The sequence below is a fragment of the Cydia pomonella genome, unplaced genomic scaffold (assembly GCF_033807575.1).
Source record: "Cydia pomonella isolate Wapato2018A unplaced genomic scaffold, ilCydPomo1 PGA_scaffold_181, whole genome shotgun sequence".
In the NCBI taxonomy this organism is placed as follows: Eukaryota; Metazoa; Arthropoda; class Insecta; order Lepidoptera; family Tortricidae; genus Cydia; species Cydia pomonella.
Genome location: NW_026907822.1, coordinates 1,215 through 24,999, shown reverse-complemented (window position 1 = coordinate 24,999; position 23,785 = coordinate 1,215). Strand labels below are relative to the sequence as shown.

Here is a 23,785-nt window from a genome sequence, read left to right as displayed (position 1 = left end):
GCTGGCTAAATATATATAAACAATACGTATTATATATATATCTCTGTCTTCTGCTCAAACGTAGGCACCACCCCTACCCTATCTAAATTGAACCCTACGAGTATTTAGGTCTGAAAAATATACTTATGTAGGTATATACCAACTTATTTCGTGGTAGCGTAAGAAGTCTTAAAAAATATATCCATGACTCAAGAAAACCTATCCTACGCACTCAAGAAAAGTTATCGCACTACCTAAAGTTCGTAAAGATACTTTATTAGAAACAAATAAATTTACATATTGTATCAAAACTTATAAATTAAGCTAATTAAATAATAATAGCCTAAATTAACAATAATGATTAGAGAAAGCCCTAAACCTAACCTTACATAAAAATTCACTATTTTGAATCCTTAAAAACTAGACGGCGCTATTAATAATAAATAATAAAAAAAAATAATAATTTAGCCTATATACGTCCCACTGCTGGGCACAGGCCTCCTCTCATGCGCGAGAGGGCTCGGGCTATTAATAATAAGATGCCTTAAATACTTTTAAGTCCCTTTGTGCATATAAATAAATAATAACTAAATATAAATATCATAGGCATATTCTTACACAAATTCACTAAGCCCCACGGTAAGCCAAGAATGTATCATTCTTGAGTCATGACTCGGTGCTCATCACAGAAATAAATGGCCTTACCGGGATTCGAACCCAGGACCATCGGCTTCATAGGCACACTACCCGCTAGGCCAGACCGGTCGTCAAAACATGTGACAGCGCTAAGTCGGATTTTACATTTAAAACTCATAAATCAAGTCAAGAATAGACTTGGGCGCGATAACACCAGTAAGTTTTGACGGCACTCCAATAAGGTTCAGTCAAAGTGTTAAAGATCTGGGTGTTCTTTTGGATAGTACTCTAAGTACTCTAGTAGGTTACTGAGATGAGTCGAAAGGTCATGGTTTCCCTTCACTCTCTTAATAAATTTAAGCACTTCCTGCCTATCAAAACTAAAATTTTATTAATTAATTCCCTAATCCTGCCCATTATTGATAATGGTGATTTATGTTATCCAGACGAAGAACTTCTTGACAAATTAATATTATATATATTTTAAAAAAAAAATTGGATCAGCTACTCAGTAACTGCATTCGCATTATTTTTTGCCTTCGTAAATATAATAATGTCTCATCTTTTCGTTCCCAGCTTTGCTGGCTCCTCATCCGTCAACGACACAATGTTCGCATGTCGTGTACTCTTTTTCTGTGTTGAGTGATCTACATTCTCCTGAATATCTTGTCTTGTTTTCAATAGTACGGCATTACCCGCGACTGTCAACTTCGCTCTTCCGGAATATGTCTCTATCCACCCCTCTTCACCGCACTGGGTTCATGTCGAATTCGTTTTCCGCATCAAAAATCTTTACGTACTTTCTTTGCTAGCAGAATGAAAAATTATAAGTATATGTTTTGTCGTTATTTATGTATATATTATAAGTAATATAAGTATGTTTATTTATATTTATGTATGGATTGTATGTTATTATATTATATTTGGTTGTTGTTGTTAAAGTAGCACCGCCCACAATCTTTCTGCTTTACCTAAAGGTTAACTGGTAGAGAATGCAGAATAGATAGCAGTTGGTGGCAGATTATAGTTGTATTAAACTAAAATGGAAAATGCACGGAAGAAACGTGGTGTTGTGTGGAAGTTGTCTGTCTTGAATATGTACTGGTCTCTGATCAAACGTAAAATATTAAAACGCCTGATAACATAGTATTGTTACGTTTTTGCAAATCTTAGCATTTAACTAAGTATCACGTTTATCAGAAAAAGAAATATTAGGTACCATATTTTTTATATTGTTTTGCGAAGGATAATCTCATATATTATAACTAAAGATGAAAAAGATGATAAAGATGTGGAAACCTGCTGCAGTCTCACTTGCAAATTAGGTACAGTCACGTCTGAAAATATCAGTACGAAAAATGTGCCGAAAATATGTATACACTACCTTAATATATGGGCAATAAAGTCGTGTATACATATTTTTGGCACTTTTTTCGTATCGATATTTTCAGACGTGACCGTATGTCAAAATGTTAAATATATGCGTTGGCAATTTTAGTCTCCTGATAAAACCATATGAGCAATCAGTTTTGTTTATAGAATAAGCAACTCTGAATCAGTATTTCGATATTGCAGGGCGTCTGAGTCAAATATGATATTTAACGCTGCAATAATGGTTAAATATACTCCTTTATGAAGCCTAAGAACTACATCAAAAGCGAAAAAACATACTAATACCTACTTTGAAAGAGGGGTTTGTATAGATAAATCTATGAAAGGGGTTGAAAGTGATACGTTTCAAGATTCGTTTAGCTATTCAAATACTACTTTATTTACTATTACTTACTATTTTTACGATTAGCACTAAAAATTCAGTTCAATATCTACGATTTCACAAACTTAATTTACATTGCGATAGTTAATTAAGACCCATTGCTTAATTTTTCTTATACGTACGTCTTTTAATTTAATGAAAAGTGAAATTTTGCTTATCAAAAAATGATGCATTTCATCTTTTGGTAAACAGTCTACTATGGCATGGTAGGTGCCTTGGTATTCTATATTATTTTTATCAGAAGTTAAAGGTTATATACAACAACACCCACGGAATCTTTATTTATACGAATTCGATACATACAAAAACATTGCCCAAACCACTATTATGTGTATCTACCAGAAATGATACCAAAAATAAAAACCTGTAAATAAAAATCAGTTATTAACCTAACTACTTGCATCAATATTGGAAAATATTAAAAGAGTATTAGAGAGGTCACCGGTGACCGCAGAGCTGGCAGCTTCCTCGCTCAAAGAATTAGTCTTGCGATACGAGGAAATGCTGCTAGCATCTACGGCACCATGCCGCAGGGGGGTAGATTTTAGTATTTTGTATTAAGACTAGTATTATTTTATTTTTAGACCTAGGTTTTAAGTTTTGTAGTTGGTTTTTAGTATTAATATTGTACAGCTTTGAAGTTATAAATTGGAAATGAAGAGTATGTTAATTATATTTATTATATAATATTTTGTTACAACCAATTATTCTTGTTAGTACACTGCTATGATTTTTTTTGTATGGATTTAATATAAAAAGTGGATGTGCACGTAATAACATAACTGTAATAATACGAGTAGGTACCCTGTGATTGTGTATTACTTTTGCTAAAATAGGTAGATGTATATGCTAAAAATCATACAAAGAGGCAGCAAAATGAAAAGTCAATATAGTAATTAAGCTTTTTTTTACATCCTACCAATAATAGTACAGTCGAGGTATTAAATATCAATACAGATAAAGTGCCAAAAATATTTGCATACAAGTTACACAACCTTATTGCTCATAAATGAATTTTTGGCACTTTGCCTGTGTGTTTCGACATTTAATACCTTGACTGTACCTAAAAATTACTTTAAAAATTGGAATTTAAACCATTTTCAGTTAGAACAGAGTTGCAAGTTTTGTCAAATGTTTTTTGCTATGGGTTATTTATCTCCAGACATGCAAAGTCTCCGATTGCAAGTCCTAAGGAACGTCCATTACTTTAATTACTGATTATGCACATAAACATTTGCCTTGTCTTATTTGGTTTCCTAATATGAAAAGTAGAGTGTTTAAGTTTGGTGAAAGGCACCATTTCATTCCCAATGTACTATACTAATAGCTCCTGTTAAGCCTATTGTGACGAAAGGGTAACTACGGAACCCTACACTGAGCATGGACCGACATGCTCTTGGCCGGTTTGTTATTCGAAAATATTCTTATGATTATTTACAATATGTAAATACGCTGAAAGGGAAGGAATTAAAAATGATGAGTCTATAAAACAATCTAGTTTATTACATATTTACACTTAATTACGTAGGTAGGTACCATGACGTTAGAACAAGTCAACAATTTATGTATATATAAATATCACAGAATTAATGATGGTGAGCTGGAACAGTGTGCGTGGCATGACCTTCATGGGTCACAACGGCATTGAATCTGGGGACAAAAAATAAATAAATTGAAGTTCCTAATTGCCCAGGGCGTTTTTTCCTTTACTACACGAAATGTAGGGATAACATCTTTTTACTTCTCTGCACCGTGGACCTATTTTAACCGACAGATTTTACAACGTATTCCAGAAGTCATAATAAAAAAGGTTATATGACTTTTGGTAAAATCCGCCAAATATATATATATATATATATATTTGTGGATGTGTGTGTTTTATACGTTATTTCTTTTTACATCTTGGCGAAAAAAAAACCATTGCAATTTCAATAAATATAGTTTAATAATTTATTATAATTTATTAAAATTTGCGAGTTACCTTTAATGTCTGTCAGTAGGTATATCTAAAACCATGTCACATAGTGGCAGCGTCGCAACCAAAAAGGCGGTTTTCACTGAGTTATTACAGAAACAAATTGTCACAAGAATTGTCACTATCTCTAAAACAAGACCGATTTAAGAAAAAAAATGTATGTAAATTTAGTCTCTCAATGCGGTCAAGAATAGACTTTTAAAATCTGTCGGGTTAATATATGGGCTCACGATGTATATCATAGATATCAGGTAGGATAGGTCTTTCTAAAATGCTACGGATTTTAAAGGCAAGTCCTTAAAACCATATATCAATTTAAAGACCTACCCGTTTGCAAAGTTTAAAGTACTAATAGTGGCCCATTAAGTGCTAGAAACATGGGAAGTATTACTATAGTATGAGTGCAACTGCAAAAAAAAATCTTGATATTGAGTGGAAAATGCTTACCCGCTATGTTTATCAGCAGTGTAGTGCACAATCCTGACAGTGCCGTCAGCCTCGTGCAGGCTGTAGTAGCCCTTCACGACGTCGCCGTCGCGGGACTCGTGCTGGGACTTCTTATCGCCGGTGTGCGGGTCCTCCACCTTGTACTCGAACTCGTATTTAGGGTGCGCGTAGTAGTCGTGGTGACCTTCGGGCGCCTTGCCGGGCACGTCGTGGCGCTGGATGTGCTGTGAGGAGACGGCGTGGTGGTGGGAGTCATGTCCGTGACCCTGTTGGGGCCGGGCGACAGCCACAGCTAGGGTAGCAGCAACTACGAAAATCTGAAAGAACCGGAAAATCCTGATTATTGTCACTGGAACAGCGAAAAAAAAATTAAATTGGCACACTAACGTTAAACCATTAAATTAGTTTAGGAACAGTGGAAGTTTGTATGTTATTCTGTTTGATCCTCCATTTGATGGAATTTGTTAATAAAGGGGGATTAATAGGATTTAAAAAAATATTACTTCATGATTTTTTAAATAACCCACTACGTGCCTAATTGACATTTCCAGTAGAATACAAATATTATTTTATATTAGTACCTAAATTAGATTATAAATATGATACCTTGAAATGCATGATAATGAATTAGCAGTTGTTAATCAACAGGTGCTATAATTGTGTCTGATAAGTTATCAAAACTGCAGTCACTTTATATATGTACCTTTGGGGGCTCGTTGTTTCAAACCTGTTGACCGCGACCACGTGCTTGCCCTGGCGAAATTGTGTACGCACAGTATACTTTTTAATGTCGACATATTCTTTCTATTTAGCTTTTGACTACTGGTATGACATTGCATATTTGTATTGCAAGCTCATTAAAAAGTAGATACATATTGATTGTGTCAAGTCATATCAGTATTTGAAATATTATTACAGATCATACTCGTATATCACAAAAAATTTTACTATATATTTCAACAAAAACACACAGAAAAGTTCAATGTTACATACATTCATTCTCTTATCTCTTAAGTTGACAGTGACACCGTTTTTCACGTGTTACAAGTAACTCATGACGCAGCGACGGACAGCGGAACTAAGACGGTCTTCACACTGGCACCATAATCGTATGCGGCTTCAATGTGACAACCGAACTGAGGTGTAATGAAAGCAGATAATCATTGTATCTATCGTTTTTCACAAGTCGTGATGGACCCACTACGTGGGTCACACTATAAAAGTACATTATGGTCGAATCAGGGACGTAGTCGATTGCTGGCTAAATAATCTATAATTTATATTATTATATTTGCGCTATGTCCAATCCTCTATTCTGCTCCTCCATGCAAAATAATGGTAGCAGTCATCGAAAAACCCATTAAACTGTTGTACAATATTGTCTTAAATTAAAATAGATTTTTAACAGCTCGGCTGTTATAGTTGTAATACTTGGAGGGGCAATAAGTGTATGCGATTAAGTGCATTTTTTATTGTAATATTATGATAGATACTTTAATCTCTGATTCAGGTTTGTATTGTATTTGTTAACAACTTGGCGCATTTAATATATTAAGGAATAATAAAGCTCTTAAACAATATATATACACTAACTAAACTAAAATATGCGACATTCCATATCAAAAGGGACCTTATTGCGGTCGGCGCTTAAGTCGCGTATTACCGCATTAGTATTGGCGCGCCGCTAATAAAAACGTAAGAGCCGCGCGCCGACCGCCGGTCGCTTTTAATTTGGATTGTCACAATTATAATGTTTCAAACTTAAAACTAAAGTTAAACCTAGAAATATAAAATCACAATCTATAATCTTTAAAATATACTCACCTACAAAAATTTTTTAAAATTATATTATAAAAAGATAACATAATAATACTACTTGATTCAGTAATACATATTTTGACAGCCTATTTTAAGTATAAGTAACTAGTTGGCGTTCTTCCCATGTAGAAAGTAAATCAACGTTGAAAGAAATGTAACCCTACCACAAGGTCGCTCACACTTTACTTGTCAGTTGGACAAATTAAATATACTGGTTTGCTGGTTTTTGTACCTTGCGTAAGTTTCGACAAAGTAGTGCTATAAAACATTGCAGAAAAGATAACAACATATCAGTTAAGAAGTATTCGTGCACTAGGAACAATACCTACGAATTAATCAATATGAACTCAAAGGTTTACACCTATTTAATCATTTATATTTGTATTAAGTATCCATATACAATGCAAACAAAAAAAGACACGTAAACATAAGTTGAAACAAGGGTTTAATTAGGTTAAACCAATATTTAATTTTAAATCCGCTATATTAGCCCAATCACAAAAACATGCATAGAAAATAGTAAATAAAAACCTTTTTTGTAATAAAATTCCTGAAAAATGGTACATACGCTTATTTTTGTTTCTAGATCATACTTGCTGCCTGTATCATGGCTCTAGTAGCGGCTCGACCACAGGAGAGTCACGGACACGGACATGACTCCCACCACCACGCTGTCTCCTCGCAGCACATACAGCGCCACGACGTGCCCGGCAAGGCGCCCGAAGGCCATCACGACTACTACGCGCACCCTAAATACGAGTTCGAGTACAAGGTGGAGGACCCGCACACCGGCGACAAGAAGTCCCAGCACGAGTCCCGAGACGGCGACGTCGTGAAGGGCTACTACAGCCTGCATGAGGCTGACGGCACTGTCAGGATTGTGCACTATACTGCCGACAAGAAAACTGGGTAAGCACTGAAAATATTTTATGATTTTAATTTATTAATTTCTTGGCATTATCATAGATTTAAATATACAAGAGAAAAATGAAAAAAAAAAAAAACTAGTAACAATTGAAATTTTATACAAATTATTCAAAGCACTGAGTACATATATTTAAATTTACCTAACTGAATGTTAAACATATTATTATCAATGTGTGAGAAATAGTAGGTATATTGTGCAACGAGGAGGGTAAGTGAAATTTTGGATACGAGGGTGGTTAAAGACCCGAGTTTGCAATATTCTTACCCCTGCAGTTACACACAATATTTTTCATCACACTTGCGAAGAAAAAACTAAATTTTAAGCAATATTTTTTAAATACGGTGACATATCAAACATTCGTCCGCCATTTTGTAATTTCTTGACAGGTTAGGCATCGAATGCACAGACCTATTCGGCATTCAGTCACGATTGAAAATCATGTAAAAATATTTTAAACGGCTGTTAAATTAATCAAATTAAATAATTTTAAACATTAACAAAAATTTTAAATTATAAACGTCAGTATTTTAAAAGTAAAACTCATTTATGCTACTTGGTTTGAATTAATAAGTGACATAATAATAAAAAAAGCTACTTTTTTACAATCCATAAGACCCGCGAGAACAATATAGGCCTTAGTCTTTTAGTACACCTCTGGTACACCTGCATAAAATAAGGTATTTTTCGAGCAAGTGTGATGAAATAGTACATTTCGATGCTAGTGCGGAAAGTATGTCATTACTTCACGAGTACCGAGATATATTGCCACGAGCCGTAGGCGAATGGCAAGACTCGGGACGAGTGAAGAATGACATTTCCGCACGTGTATCGAACGACGTTTTTTAATACAGTTGCGAAAAAATAAGGAAAACAACAAGTAATTTTTTTATGCATGTTCTATAAGACAGAAACAATTGTAAATATAGCACATTGTACTATCATTACCTCAGTATCGTTATTTACAATTATTTGTGTATCGTATATTTTATAACAACAATATCGTATGTTGCCTTTGGAAACTTAAAACATGCTTCCAGTAAGAAAAAACGCCTCTTCTTTGACAAGCGTTTCGGCAGCTATTCCGTTCCATTCAGACAACTTATTAAGAACGGTTTTTCAATATTCAATATTAAAAAATAAACTTGTTATAATGATGAAGAGGTAAGTGATAAAATATGAAATATGTATATTTTTATTATTCTTACATTAACAATAGATTAAGTAGGCATATTACAATGCCCTTATGAACGTCAAAAAAAGCTACACCGGCTCTAACCCTACAGCTCTGACCCGAGAAGATTTAAATCCCCCCTCAATTGGAGGAGGGTATCCCAATGTGGACCAACATTAACACTCATCAATAAGTAGTCATGAATTGGACAAGTATAAACTAAAAAAAAATGGAAAAGTGAAAAGCACTATTCCGCGAAAACCAACTTTCCGCACGCTACACAGCTACATAAAGTAGCACTTTTTGAGCAACTGTATTAAAAAAATATTATTAGACTTGCACGCTTTACTAATGAAGGAATTATCATTGCATTTTTTTCGACTAATGGGAATGTGAAAGAGTTGTGATGTGTGTTAAAACGAGGAGTTCTAAAATTAATTTTACTTATTAAATAAGGGGAGCCAATATTTGTTAAAATTTTATATACCTAGTAAATTTTGATCCTTTAATGTGCGTCGCCTATCGAACTTAACCAAGTTTCCTACGTTTGACGTCCGTTTTGACTTAGAGGCTTTAGGTATATTTCAAATGTTTCATAAGTTTCTTTGGATTACCTTAATGCTGTTGATATTACATTTATAACTATGGTTCCAAACGGTTGATCCGTATTTAAGTTGGCCTAAATAACGACTTAAACGAGATTCTTAAAGTATAAGTTTGCGTATGAAGTACTTACGCGATGCGCGGCCAACGGTATCGCTACTTACGCACTGTAAGTGCCTGAAACCGGAGACCTAGGCTAGGAAATTAGCTTACAATTATACAACCATGCCAAATATTCCTGTAATGCATGACAGTCTTCTACTTTCTTAACTACTTTATAGATATTTCTATCGTCAGCATAGAGTAAGCAGGTAGATGATTTAATTTGAAATATAAAGTAACGTTATTTATAAAAATATTGACGAACAAGATCCTAAATGCGAAACATCGGGACGCCAGATGATATAAGGTTAAGCTTGAACAATAAAAAAAAATGTAGTAGATTGTGAACCAAGGGATGAAAAGCACTAATTTCTGTCGAGGTAGTTTCACCAGAGTTAAACATTCTAATTTTCATTTCAAATTCGAGGAAAGTAAAAAACATGTATATTAAAAAAACATGACTAAGAATGAATTTACATTATATTTTTTAAAAGGACTTTAATTTCAATAACAATTTAGGTAAACATGTCGTATTTAAGAAATGGGGAGTAAAATAGCAGAATAGAAATCGTCCAACAAATTCATTAAAATTCAAATTTTAATTGCTTATTCGTAAAAAATCGGCCAAGTGCGAGTCGGACTCCCACAGGAAGGGTTCCGTACCATTATCTATAAAAATGGTCATCCATCCAAGTACTGACCCCGCCCGACGTTGCTTGACTTCGGTGATTGGATGAGAACCTCGAGATTCGAAAGAAATATTTATTTTATTTTGTTTTTAGTATTTGTTGTTATAGCGGCAACAGAAATACATAATCTTTAGAAATTTCAACTGGCTAACTATCACAGTTCATGAGATACAGCCTGGTGACAGACGGACGGACGGACGGACGGACAGCGGAGTCTCAGTAATAGGGTCCCGTTTGACCCTTTGGGTACGGAAACCTAAAAAAAACGTACTTGGAATGTAAATTGTTCTAGTATAGAAACGCATCATTTTCTGCACACTTCTTAGACCAACAACGACTCGCTTTCAGAGAATGTGAAATGAAAAAGCCTTTAACTGCCACTGTCTTTCTTCTATCTTTTTAAATTTCCATAAAGTTGTACATGTTAGTGTTTTTCAATAGGTTTATCAATTGCTAGCTTTCCATTATTTTACGGGATTTACATCCAGCAAAAAGTCAAAGGTGTTAGGCCAAAATACGTATTGATTGGATATAAGTATTTAATTTATCCCATTTGCTGATAGTGTTGGAAATAAATATTCCAAGTATTTATATATAATTTTAAATAATACTCCAAGTTTTTTCTAAAACTCTTCGTAAGTATTTACTACTGTGTAATTCCTGTTACTAATATTGTGGTTGTTTACCTAATCTATAATTTCAAGCTTAGTTGATTCTTAGTGTAATTATCCGTAGTAAATCTTTTTTTGTCTGTAATCTGCTATTTTTTTTTATCTGCTAATTATACCATTATCATGTTGATTTCACTAATAAAACCTTATCGAACGTTAAATAGTTCTAATTCTGTGGTCAAACGGGTAGGAACTGGGTTCATTTCGTATTTTGCATTCAAAATAAGTGTTAGCACAAATTATCAGTACCCCTAGTGTAAATAAATTCGATTTCCAAACGTGACGTACGCGTTTGCGTTTAGTCTCATTTTGTATTGGATTTCGAAAGAGCGCGCCAAACGGGACGTTTTGGAAACTCAAAATCCTATACAAAATGAGACTGAACGCAAACGCGTTCGTCACGTTATGATGTCGATCAAAGTTACACTAGGGGTACAGATCGTCACTATCGCACACATTTCGTTGCGAGTTAGCGCAAGTGGACAGTTTCAACGGTATCCTAAAAATTTTCTTCCTGAAATTGAGTAATACTTTAAAGAATGTCAACTATTTTAGACGCTTCCGGTATTTTTGTTTGTTTTATCCCTTCTGACTACCTGCGTTAGTACCTAGATACATGAGTCTATTATGAGGTAATTAGGTTTGTCGATTTGAGAATTTAAATCTGAATTTACTTGAATTTTGCAGGTTAGTTACCTAACTAACTTATACAAACTATATAGTTTTGTGGCTTTTATGACTGTTTAAATATAACCATTGGACATTTTTTTATTATTTTTGCAATGATTATGTATAATGTAATTTGCTGCCATGAATCTAGTATTGATACAAATAGGGTTTCCCGGCGCTTTTCTGTTACTTTAAAAGTATTTTAATATAGAATAAATAAATAATTAATAAACATATATTATTCTCATTTAATTTGAAATGTCCACTTGTCCAGCCGTCACGAGGCTATGATACTTATATGTTTATAAATAACTCAATTAAATTAATTCATATTTATATTCAATACCTACTGGTTAGTTATTTTACTGCAGTTTTAGTTTAGACTAAAAATATCGATGGATAGGTTTTACTTGGATGTTGTAATTAGGTCTACTTGAGGTTTCAAAAACATATATTTTTTCATTTCAGTAAATTGTAAAGAAAGGCAAGATAATCGTTTTTTCTTTGTGGAGTCTATGATGAAAATAGCCTAGTTGAGTAGGTGACTAAAAATAAGATTTGCTTGTTAAAAAAATATATTTGGTAAAAAATATTTACAACATAACAATTATCGGTAGATCACAGATTCATACGTAAAATGTTATACATAAGAACATTTCAGTAGTGGTGGTGGTGCTTTTCGGGCACGATATGGTGGGTTTCGTGTTTCACGTCAGCATGGAATCTGCAAAAATACGATGAAAAAAATAAATTATTATTTGTGTTCAAAATTTAAATTCAAAATACGAAATATTCTTTCTTCGTATGCAGTGCTCGATGCAAACCGTATTTTTCTGCTGGTTTGTTGGTAACGGGGATTCATATTCATTTTTTCACATTAAGGTGAATCCATAAAAAATAAATTGTGGTATTGTACAAATTAGTCAAAATTTGATGACAATTGGATGTATTGATGTACCTTTTATTGCCTTTTTGCAGTTTCTCTTTGAAGTCATTATCAATTGACCTTCTTGTGCTGCCCTATCTGGAAATTCGCTAGTTTAGTTCAACCTATCGATAGCCTCCTCAAGTCACAACTGGAATCGATTTTGAATGTCCGATTTAATGAACAGGCATGGACCCAAGCATCTTTGCCTATTAGGTTTGGCGGTTTAGGAACTCGTAAAATATCGAGTGTTGCTCTGCCGGCATTCTTGTCTTCAATCCATAGCACGTCTGATCTCGCAGGTAAAATCCTTAAAGCCTTACCGGCAACAAACTGCGAGATCGCGTGCTTGGATGAAGCCAAGAGTGCCTGGATAGCTGGACTGCACTTAAATTTACCACCTAGACCTAAGGGGCAAAGAGCTTGGGACAACATAGCCTCCGACGTCGTCCTAAAATCCCTGATCCATACATCCTCGGGTAAGGACCGCGCAAGGCTCCTTGCGGTTTCCCGACCAGAGTCTGGACACTGGCTACACGCATACCCATCACCAAACACAGGCACATTTATTGATCCGGAGACACTTCGAATAGCCATCGGTCTCAGAGTGGGGACTGATGTATGTGTGGACCACAGCTGCGCTTCTTGTGGGGCAACCGTAGATCGTCTGGGGCACCACGGACTTGCTTGCTCTTCGGGCGCCGGCCGCCTATCCCGTCATGCGGCACTCAACGACATCCTGAGAAGGGCGCTCGTCAGCGCCAACGTCCCCGCAGCTCTGGAGCCCCAGATCGTGCGGGACAATGGTAAGCGCCCCGACGGGATGTCGTTGATCCCCTGGAGGATGGGCCGTGCGCTGGTGTGGGACGCTACTTGCGCCGATACGCTGGCAGCTTCCTACTTGCCAGCGACCAGCAGAAACGCCAGGGCGGCGGCTGACGCCCGAGAGCGTTTTAAAACTAATAAATATAGCTGTCTCGGCACCAACTACGAATTCGTAGCTTTTGGTGTCGAGACACTTGGTCCGTGGGGCAAGGGTGCGCGTGGGCTCCACAGGGAGCTTGGAAAGCGATTGAGGGAGGCAACGGGAGACCCTCGCGCAGGCAGTTTTCTCGCGCAAAGGCTTGCCGTCGCGATACAGCGCGGGAATGCTGCCTGCGTGATGGGCACCCTGCCAAGAGGCCAGGGTCTGTTTTAGGTTTCTTTATTTTTTCTAGGTAGGTTTAGTTTTAGTCCTTTTATTTTATAAGTAGTCATAATTTAATTTTAATATTATTATTATAAATAAAATTTGGTGATAATATTAAATATTGCTTCTTGTACAAGGGATAATATGATCATAGGATCTAACATCATCTTACCCAGAGTGCTTGTCGCCGTGGTAGTGGACGTGTCTGATGGAACCGTCGGGCTCGTGCAGGCTGTAGAAGCCCTTGACGACATCACCATCGCGGTGCTCGTGCTGGGTCTTGTGGTCGCCGGTATGCGGGTCGTCTACTTTGTACTCGAACTCGTACTTAGGGTAAGCCTGATAAATTCAAACACATTTTTAATTCATGGGAAATTGTATACAAACATCTCTTTATAAACAAAATTCATATAGTTATATGTACGATCTTCTCTATCCTACGTTACGCTTTTAATTACAGAAAAAAAAACAAGTAATGCATGTGCAGCCGTGATAACAAACTTTTTGTTGTAATAAACAATCATAATTTTAGTTCATGGGCATTGCAAGTCACAATAACTCACGATTATAACGCAACGAACTGAATTATAACAGTGCGTGTCTAACTAGAAACCACGCAAACAAGGACGCTCTTTCCATACTTACGTAGTAGTCAACATGGTCGTGACCGTGGTCATGGCCATGGTGACCGTGGCCGTGGATGGGCACGACGTGCGCGGGCCCGTCGTGGCGAGAGATGTGCTGCGAGGAGAACGCGTGGCCGTGCCCGTGCCCATAGTTGGCGGCGGCGACGGCCAGGAGGGAGGCGAGGCACAGGACCTGAAACGGTAATTTCGTTTTACTTCAATTTGTGGTCAAAGGATTAATGACGCTCTAAATATGCATTTTTTTTCTAGGTAATACAAAAATTCATATAAAAAAATATTAAGATTTTATTCATTAGAATGTTTAGAAAAATCAGTTAATTAATGCTTTTGGTATTTGTTTGTATAAGGAATACAGTCAGGGACATCAGTGGAATTGAAATCTATTAATAGTTAAAGTAACATTTAAGGGTCCAAAAAGGATTCAGTAGAAAGTGGTAGGCTCAACAAAAATCTATAATGGAGGAAATCTCAGGTAATTTTTGTGACACAAATGTAGAATTAGAAAACTTTTTAGTTTGCGCGAAAAATTGATATTTAAAGAAATTTAAAAATAAAAGATGATGTAATTTTAGAGTAGCCTTTTTTTCTATGTATCAAATAATATTTAATTTTTTGTTTTATAATTATTAAATTGTTTGTTAATTAGGTACCTTGGAGTACATTGTCAATGTAGTATTATTTTGTGTTGTCCTAAAGGAGCTAAACACAACTGCTGACTGATACATACCTGCCGAATTCTGCGACTTTTATATAGTCGATAAGGGTATCAAGGCAATATTGATTTCACTAACTCATTCACTGGTAACTTTGCTCGCCAACTAAGTCATGCATAGTGTTTGCAACTATTTCGTAAATTCATTGTTAGCTGTATAATTTGTAATTATAATCAACACGCACAAAAACTAATTTTGCGGTGAGACAATTTTAGATCGCCAATCTAAGAAAGTTTCATAAGGTATGGAGTATTTACTAAGATTAATTGCGTAGTTCATCTTACTTGTAAGATTTTTTTATTTTACCTGTACCTAACCCTAATTTGTTTCGTACAGCGAGTTGTAAAAGTTGTATGCATTTTAAAAGTGGTATGAATTCCATTCATAAAGTGGGTATTGCACTTTTGCAGATGTGTATGGATAGTCACACACAGAATCATCATCAGTAAAAAACTATGTGATGAACATTACTACTATGTTAAAGGATGGCACTGGTACAAACCGTCAATAATAATTTGATAATAATGACCGCGATTTTACTGTCATCCTTAATTTTTGACGAACTAGATAGGTATATTTTTAATAACACAATTCAGAGAAGCATTTATAAAAAGTATATATGCAGTTTTGATGCTTATATTACATTAAATTACTAATTAATTATTATTTGGGGAAAATCTTCCACAGATCGACCTAGACCCAAACTAAGCAAACCTTGTACTATGATGGGTATTAGGCGTCGATAAACATAGATATATACATAGAAAACACCCATATTATGTTGTTATTACTGTAACATACATAGCAGCTAAGATCAGGTGAATTTTTTGGTTTTGGCTGGTGGAGTGAAAAAAGTTCACCTGATATGAGCAACTACTCCTATCTGAATTGTGTAAACTTTGCACATTAAGATTTTGAACCGCAGTATCAAAAATAAAACATGAATAAAAAAACAAGTACATTTCATAAAATTTATTAACAATAGGCAACAAAGTAATACAACGAGTAGAGTTTTCAATGATGGTGCGTAGGGATTACATGCTTAGCGTGACCTTCCCTCTTGACCTCAGCGTTAAAACTGGAAAAGAAAAAGAAACGGGTTTGTGATTAAAATATAGTTTTAACGTTCGTATATTTACATTTCATTGCAACTTAAAGGGGTCATTTAGAGCACATTGCTTTAGTGTATTACAAGTTCATGTTGAAATAAGTTCATCGTTCAATTCTAATTAGGAATCTCAATTAAGCTACAAGCTACAAGTAATTATTTCCCTTATATTGTATTTAAATCCCTTACCCGCTGTGTTTATCGGCGGAGTAGTGAACAATCCTGATGGTGCCGTCAGCATCATGCAGGCTGTAGTAGCCCTTCACGACGTCGCCGTCGCGGGACTCGTGCTGGGACTTCTTGTCGCCGGTGTGCGGGTCCTCTACCTTGTACTCGAACTCGTACTTAGGGTGCGCCTGTATATGATTCAATTTTAAATAAGTATATGTACATAAAAGCAACAAAGCTCAGTACGTATCTATTTATAAACTTCCTACATAGTAATCGTGGTGATGTTCCTCCTGTTTCTTCTCGCTGCCAGACTGCTGCGGAGCAGCGTGGTCATGGTGTTTATGCTCGTGGTCATGTCCATGGCTTTTGTGAAGCACTATGCTCTGAGAGGAATATGCGTGTCCGTGCCCGTGATGGTGCCCTTCTTGAGGCCTGGCTGCAGCCATGGCCAGGGTAATGACGGTAAGGAATACCTGACGATAGAAAACTAAATCATAATTTTTATCCTATAAGTACTCCTTTGATCTCATTTAAATCTTATTTTGTGCTCTTTCAAATTTTTTCTCAGCTTTCGTTTAAGATCAGGATGCGTTTTTTTATTTATAGATACATAAGGTATCCAAACCGGAATTTATGTATATTATTATAGAAACAGAGCAGAGGTACGAAATTCAAACATTTATGGATATACCTGCAGTGTCTATTATCTTATAACATGGTATATAACTAAGTTTTGAAAATGAAAAATAATACGATAACATTTAATAATTAAATACCTTTGTGTACATTTTTCGAGTACGTTATTTGCTTTATGGCTCAGACTTAATTGATAATGATATAGTGTTTCTGTTTCTTATATATTAGCACTCATGAGAGTTTACGTAAGAATGTATTTAAATATGGTCAAACCAGTTAATTACCAATAAAATGTACATTACGGATTTACGATATCGGATAAGTTGTAACCTTGAATTTGAGCTGCATTTTAGAGTTCCGATGCTAAAATGGCGTAAAAAATCTGTTCGTTTGTCTGTAAATATTTGTGGCAGCCATTTTACTTAGATAGGTAATATTAAATAATTAATGAGTAACGCCATTGTAATATAGTTGTGGTTTATGAGCCGCTTCTTAGTTAATAATTTTTTGGGCAATACACAAACATGTAGGTAAATAAATGTTAATAACAAACATCAGTTACGTGTCAAAATTGGTATCAATTTATTTAAAAGCACCTGAGGTTTTTTGAAACGTTCTTTTATGTTAAAATATTTTTGAAGTGAAAACTTCTATAGCGGCGCTGTGCACTTTTTGTGATGGGGAAAAAATGTTAAACTCGCGTCAGGGCGTCAGGTGTCACGTGACCGTCAGATTGAAAATTCGTAAGACGGACACGTGACATCATGGTGACGTGCAAATTAAATGTCATCGAAGCCTGGTTACTTTTGAAATATCGTATCTCATTAAAGTGTGACATTTTATTTTCTTCATAATCAAAGTGCTGTCATAACGGTTAAAGAGGTTTAATCTTTGTTAATTGTGTTGTATTGTATCTTTGTGTGGTTGGGTGTCCATGATTCTAGATACTCAAATTTTTCCTTACCAAAAAGTTAAATAACAGAAAAGAAGCGTGATTGTTGAACGATTCATTAACATTTACTGATTGTGTAGGCTGTAATCCTGGTCACGTCTCATGAATTACTCTGTATATGTTATATATTACTTAACACTAAAATTCGCATTTCAAAATATCTTCCAGGCTCAAATTTATTTACGTAGGTATAATAGACAATTATCTCTTTTTATAAAACTGCTACTCAATTTCTCCAAAATATCGAAAATGCACAACTTTCATATTCAAGTTTTCACTTCTGCCGGCACTCCCGGAGTGCAACCCGTTGTTTTTTTAACTCTCCGAATAGACAGACAGACAGACAGACATGAACGGCTATATACGAAAATAAATGATTTAAATATTTTATACTTCATCAGTTGAACCAAGGAAAATACATTCTTAAAAGAAAGCCCGCGATAATCTTAGTGTACTTTTTGTTTGGTATAATATACCCATTATGTTGTTTAGGTACGAGTATAATATTTTACCACAAACGAAGTACTCGTTAGGTATTATAAGCAATCCACGCATAACTCAGTGATACAAATGTTCGTGTTCATTGCACATTATAAATGCCCATTGCCCACCTATTAACTCCAGCTTCATATGCAGCAACACGATCAAATAAACTAAAGAAGGTCTTAACTACCTCTTAACGTGTTAACCATAATTCAACTTTTGTGAAAAGTGACATCGGCAACGTTCAAAGGCCGTAACCGAGGTGGCCATCGCTTATCCAAAACGCCAATCGAAATTTAAAAAAACTATTATATCGCAATGAGAGATGCGACCATAAATAAAGGTCAAGTTTATGTTCCATACTTATACATTGTTAACTTTTCATTTGAAGTTAACCGTTAACGATTGCCAGTTAACTGTTAACTGCCGTACCGAACGAAACGGTAATCTCTCTCCACCACTCTCACATATTAGTGCGACAGAGAAACATTAGCGTATCATTTGCTACGGAGCGAACGATTGGCATCTTGTCTAGGCACCCTGAACTACGCTCCTCGCATTTGATTTTTAGACATGTCAATAAAAAAAAATGTAAACTATCCAAGATTTCTAATTCAATTTAAAAAAAAGTAGCCATGAAGTTGTCATATCATACAAGTCAAATCGTGGGGCCAATTTTTAATTCTAATCTGTGGATAACGGCAATATGCTATATTTAAAATACGAGTGATAGATATTGGGAATATAGTGGTATTGAACACTCGTTTTCAATTCTATTAGTAGAACGAACACCAGACCCTACTCATAGTTTTGTGTTCTTGCCGGTGAGTTAGGTAGCTAGAGCTCGACGTGAGTGCGGAATGTTATGGTCGGCAACGCGCATGTAACACCTCTGGAGTTGCAGGCGTCCATACGCTACGGCGACTGCTTATTATCAGGTGGTCCGTATGATTATTAGCCACCGACGTAGTATAAAAAAAATGCCCATAGGTAGTGGAGATTTATAGGGGGAACACAAAATCGAGCGATCGAAATTCAAAAATCGGCCCCCGCGTCCCCGATCCTTCTCATTTCACGTATCACGCGCCACCGATGACCGAGTCAGTGTCAACACGCAAAAACTCTAGCCGTTGTTGCGTGTCGGCTTTGACATGGGTCGCGGTCGACTCAAACACTTTCTATATTTGCATATTTCTGCATAATTTACAATGAAACATATCAGCTCAATAACAATAAGTCACGCAATTTGAATTCTATTTCGCTAATACTGCTGCTTAGCAAATTTTATAACAAAATAACTTATTCTAAATAAAATCTTTTGAGAAGCTTGGTTATATATTTTTTTTCAATAAATGTTTCTTGATTCAGGTCTTATTTATATTAAAAATGAATGCGGCAGTATGTAAAGACATAAGAGTAATTAAAGTATGAGATTTATACAATAACATGGTAATTTCATGAACGACACGTCCGCAGCTTTCATTTTACTTTTCCTAATTCTTGATACAAGTGTACAGTTACTCTTCTTAAGACAGTCTGCTTCTCAAGACGATTGCAACGAGACCAGACTAAATAGAGTCATTTCCCTAACACCACTCGTACATTACGAGTAGATCCCATCATCAAACCAGTTTGAATGTGCCATGATATTGCATTAATTGTTACCGAAATTCGATATTAAAAACTGATTTCAGCTTTGTTTGCAAGATACTATCTTAGCAAAATTAACAGATATTGCAAGTTAAATAAAAATTTATCTGATGGAACATTTGTCTAATTAATGTTGGTTGCAATATTGCTCTCTCGAAAATGTAATATTGCTATTGTCGTGTTTCCATTGATGAATTTTCTAAATATTACATTCACTTATTTTTGACTTGAGTCCTCTACTCAAGGTATGTATATACATACATAACAGTGGGTATATCCACTGTTAAAAATATTGCATGGTAAGGCAAATTTTAGGCTTTAGTTAGTTAAATAAAGGTAATCTTATTTTGTAGGTATTAAGCAAAACTTAAATATACACTTAGTATTAGTAAGTTAATTTTTTTTTTCACCTTTTGTTTACTCAAAGATTGGCTTCGTTAACCCATTAGTCTATTTTTACAGATCGAAATGGTAAGTACACTCGATAACAAATATATTCCTACATTTTTCGCCTTATTATAAAGGAGTAGAGCGCAAATTTGTAAACATATCGACTATAGTAAGCAAGTACATAAGAAATTGAGAAAAATAAAGAATTATTGATGAAACACACATTCAAATGTTAATATTTTTTATTTGGTATAAACATATCAAAGTCGAACACAAATAGAAACAGTATAAAAACAAAATCGTTGGTATTTTAATAATGATGATGATGGGGCACGATGTGGTGGGTGCTGTGCTTAACGTCAGCGTGGAATCTGAAAAAAAAAACAGCATATGAAAAATGGTAAATATAATAAAAAATCTGTGTAGACACACTGGCCCCTTCCCACCTCACCGGAACCACTAGCAGGTGCGGCGGCTAAAGCAGCCGAACAGCTTAAAGTACAAAAGTACAGGGATCTCGGCCCGAGTATAATTTTATGCCATTTGGGGTTGAGACGTCTTTATGCCATTAGGAGCCCTAATTATTTACAACTTTTTAAAGAGTTATTGAAAAGACTGGTCATCGTTACAGGTGGCCGACGAGGTGGTAGCTTTCTTGCACAACGTATTAGCATCGCAATACAGCGGGGAAATGCTGCCAGCATCCTCGGCACCATGCCAACGAGCCAAATTTTGGACGTATTCTAATTTTATTTAGTATTAGTTTTTAGTTTTATTTAATAGATGTGTTAGTTTATTTTTATTAATGAACCGAAAATGTAATAATAACAACAAATCTTTAATTTACTATCTAAACTATTTTGTACAGAAATCACAGTAAGTACCTACCTACTAGGAAATACTGTTAATTTTTCAGAAATATTTTTTTGGCGTAACTATCGGACGAATATTATGAAACAATTGTAATACCTATCTCGAAGAAAAATTACCAACAGAGTTTCCACGTGAAACAATTTTGCTGAAGATCATGTGAAGTATTAGACATAAACTTTATATTTTAAATTTTTATAGGTATATAATGGACAGACATCATTGAATAAATGTGTTTTAACATTACAGCCGGTGGTGTCGATGTTTGACATGTCAAGTATGTAATTACATAAAGAAAAACTGGTTGCCTATGATCTTACCCGGTGTGCTTGTCGCCGTGGTAGTGGACGTGTCTGATGGAACCGTCGGGCTCGTGCAGGCTGTAGAAGCCCTTGACGACATCACCATCGCGGTGCTCGTGCTGGGTCTTGTGGTCACCGGTATGCGGGTCGTCTACTTTGTACTCGAACTCGTACTTAGGGTAAGCCTGTCAATAATATATGAGTAGATTTAGTCGTCATAAAGTAGAATTACTTTTAATTCCAACATTAATTAATACACAATGTATAATGACATCACATGTAGGTACAAAGCATGTATAGGTTAATTCATTACATCCGGTGCGAGATTTGTACTGTCGAAATTTTCATACAAAACCGCGCCAGTATCCTTTAACGATTAGTATTAAGGTACTTATGAGTTTAATAAAACCAAAATTTTAATAAAATTAGGACAATACTAATGTCTAACGAGTTTTAGATTCACAAGCAACCCAATAACAGTCACTTTCAATTTGCAAAGGACCTTAATAGTTTTCCAGATTCGTAGTCATCGGGTAGTCCCAATTATTGGTATTTACATTGCTGACAATGCAGTCGTAAGCAATGTCGCGCCATATTACTGCATCAATAAGGCTGGTGGAGTCTGCATTCGAACTGTACCTTTAATATATTTCGGTCGTCTATACTTACATAGTAGTCATGGTCATGATGGCCATGGTGTCCGTGGATGGGCACGAGATGCGCCGGCCCGTCGTGGCGAGAGATGTACTGCGATGAGTGACCATAGTGAGCGGCAGCCACAGCCAGAAGGGTAGCGAGGCAAAGCACCTGTAGCAAACAAATAATGTTAATAAAAATTGTACTGGAAATGCATAGTCTAAGGTTGCAAGCAAGGAGTGAGAAGGACAGTACAGGAGTGCATCATTCGCATTGAGGAGCATTTGAATGCTGGTTCATTTCTTGTTTCCTTTTATTTCACCCTATAGATAAGCCACAACGTTGAACTATTTATTCCCTCGCCGAGCTTTAATGCAAATAAAGTCTTTTAAACTATGTATGCGTAGATTGCAATTAAACTGTGTTTTTTTTTAATTCCAGGGTTTTTGAATATGATGCTCTAGATACCGAATGCAATAGGCGTGGTGGTAGGAAAAGCTTAACACAAAAATATGGTCTCACAGTAAAACATATTATTTATTGTTTCTACCTACAGGTATTTTAAGCGTAGGTATTTAAATAGATAATTATATTTTTACCTTCGAGTACATTTTGTGTTGAGGTTTGTTTAGCTTTGTCCTAAGCCCAACAAGTAACTGATACATATTTAGAAAAATCTACGACTTTTATATAGTCGATAAGGGTATCAAGGCAATATTGATTTCACTAACTCATTGGCGGTAAATTTTTGCTCGCCTAAGACATGCAGTGTTTGCAACTATTTCGTAAAGCATTTGTTCACGATACACCGCACGCGCGTTGACGTTGCATAGTTTAGAAGTAAATAGTCTATTAATTTATGCAATGTGGTCTATTTTATCTAAGTAATTAACTGTTTCAGATAATAATATCAGATATGATCATGCTGACTTTGCCCATTATTATATTATTAGTTGGTTAAGTACATCGTTAAGATCAACAATATATTTTAATTTGGATATTTTATGATTCGTTGTTTATATTGAAGTTGGAAACGGGTACCTTCTTTAGTTTGTACTCATTTTCAAGTTTAGTTTTAATTACATTCATCACTTTAACCAAGTGGTTCTTCGTTAGTGCCAACACAGACGGCAAGCAAATCCCGGTGCAAGTTGTATAGAAACTAGGCGACCGAGAGAATTCGCATCTCTGACCTCACATGGGTTGACCTACACAGTCCCAATAGTTATATTTAAATAAGCCTTTCAATGTGTATTTGTAACATATATATATAACTTTAGAACTATTTGCATAAATACAATTCTATAGTATAGTTGTACCTGTTAAACGGAATCAAAATCGGCTTTTTGGTTTAACAGTAACGATGCCACTATACACCACTATACTGATATATACTTAAAAATACTATCGTTTTGCATATAAACGACCCCTAGGGAAAACAAAAAACGATCACAGGTTACGTTGTATATTCTACTCCTATTTTCTGCCTACTATGAAGAAATAGTACATTACGGTACAAGTGCGTACAACGTTTTACAGTACCTATGTACTTACATATGGCCCTATAAATTTTCGACAAACGCACGTGTAGTGCTCATTACTGCACTAGGGCGGTAAAGTAGCACCATATTTACTTACTTACTTACTTACT

The 23,785-nt window shown here is 35.5% G+C and overlaps 3 protein-coding genes across 3 annotated transcripts; 1 reads left to right on the top strand and 2 right to left on the bottom strand.

The window, feature by feature from the left end:
* Positions 1 to 4,807: 4,807 nt before the first annotated feature.
* LOC133533578 (histidine-rich glycoprotein-like) lies at positions 4,808 to 14,957 on the bottom strand. The gene is made up of 5 exons (XM_061872581.1): positions 14,874 to 14,957; positions 14,222 to 14,395; positions 13,749 to 13,915; positions 12,150 to 12,186; positions 4,808 to 5,128 (listed from the first exon to the last, which is right to left on the bottom strand). Exons 1-5 carry the CDS (start codon positions 14,946 to 14,948, stop codon positions 4,808 to 4,810), a joined length of 774 nt encoding a protein of 257 aa, XP_061728565.1. The 5' UTR covers positions 14,949 to 14,957.
* On the top strand, positions 6,674 to 7,573 carry LOC133533577 (cuticle protein 19-like). The gene is made up of 2 exons (XM_061872580.1): positions 6,674 to 6,982; positions 7,216 to 7,573. Exons 1-2 carry the CDS (start codon positions 6,971 to 6,973, stop codon positions 7,540 to 7,542), a joined length of 339 nt encoding a protein of 112 aa, XP_061728564.1. The 5' UTR covers positions 6,674 to 6,970; the 3' UTR covers positions 7,543 to 7,573.
* An 820-nt stretch (positions 14,958 to 15,777) lies between the features above and the next one.
* On the bottom strand, positions 15,778 to 22,843 carry LOC133533579 (histidine-rich glycoprotein-like). Its single transcript, XM_061872582.1, has 7 exons — positions 22,734 to 22,843; positions 22,168 to 22,305; positions 21,517 to 21,683; positions 20,646 to 20,697; positions 16,482 to 16,688; positions 16,234 to 16,400; positions 15,778 to 16,014 (listed from the first exon to the last, which is right to left on the bottom strand). Exons 1-7 carry the CDS (start codon positions 22,797 to 22,799, stop codon positions 15,951 to 15,953), a joined length of 861 nt encoding a protein of 286 aa, XP_061728566.1. The 5' UTR covers positions 22,800 to 22,843; the 3' UTR covers positions 15,778 to 15,950.
* Positions 22,844 to 23,785: the final 942 nt, after the last annotated feature.

What these genes read in the sequence shown, in the direction of transcription:
- LOC133533579 (XM_061872582.1), bottom strand. Translation starts at nt 22,799, where the DNA reads ATGTATCAGTTACTTGTTGGGCTTAGGACAAAGCTAAACAAACCTCAA. An exon ending in ATCATGACCATGACTACTAT is followed by an intron (nt 21,684 to 22,167) that starts GTAAGTATAGAC and finishes TATTATTGACAG; the next exon opens with GCTTACCCTAAGTACGAGTT. An exon ending in TCCGCCGATAAACACAGCGG is followed by an intron (nt 16,015 to 16,233) that starts GTAAGGGATTTA and finishes TTTCTTTTCCAG; the next exon opens with TTTTAACGCTGAGGTCAAGA.
- LOC133533578 (XM_061872581.1), bottom strand. Translation starts at nt 14,948, where the DNA reads ATGTATCAGTCAGCAGTTGTGTTTAGCTCCTTTAGGACAACACAAAAT. An exon ending in CATTGACAATGTACTCCAAG is followed by an intron (nt 14,396 to 14,873) that starts GTACCTAATTAA and finishes TTACCGTTTCAG; the next exon opens with GTCCTGTGCCTCGCCTCCCT. An exon ending in AACACGAAACCCACCATATC is followed by an intron (nt 5,129 to 12,149) that starts GTGCCCGAAAAG and finishes CGGTTCTTTCAG; the next exon opens with ATTTTCGTAGTTGCTGCTAC.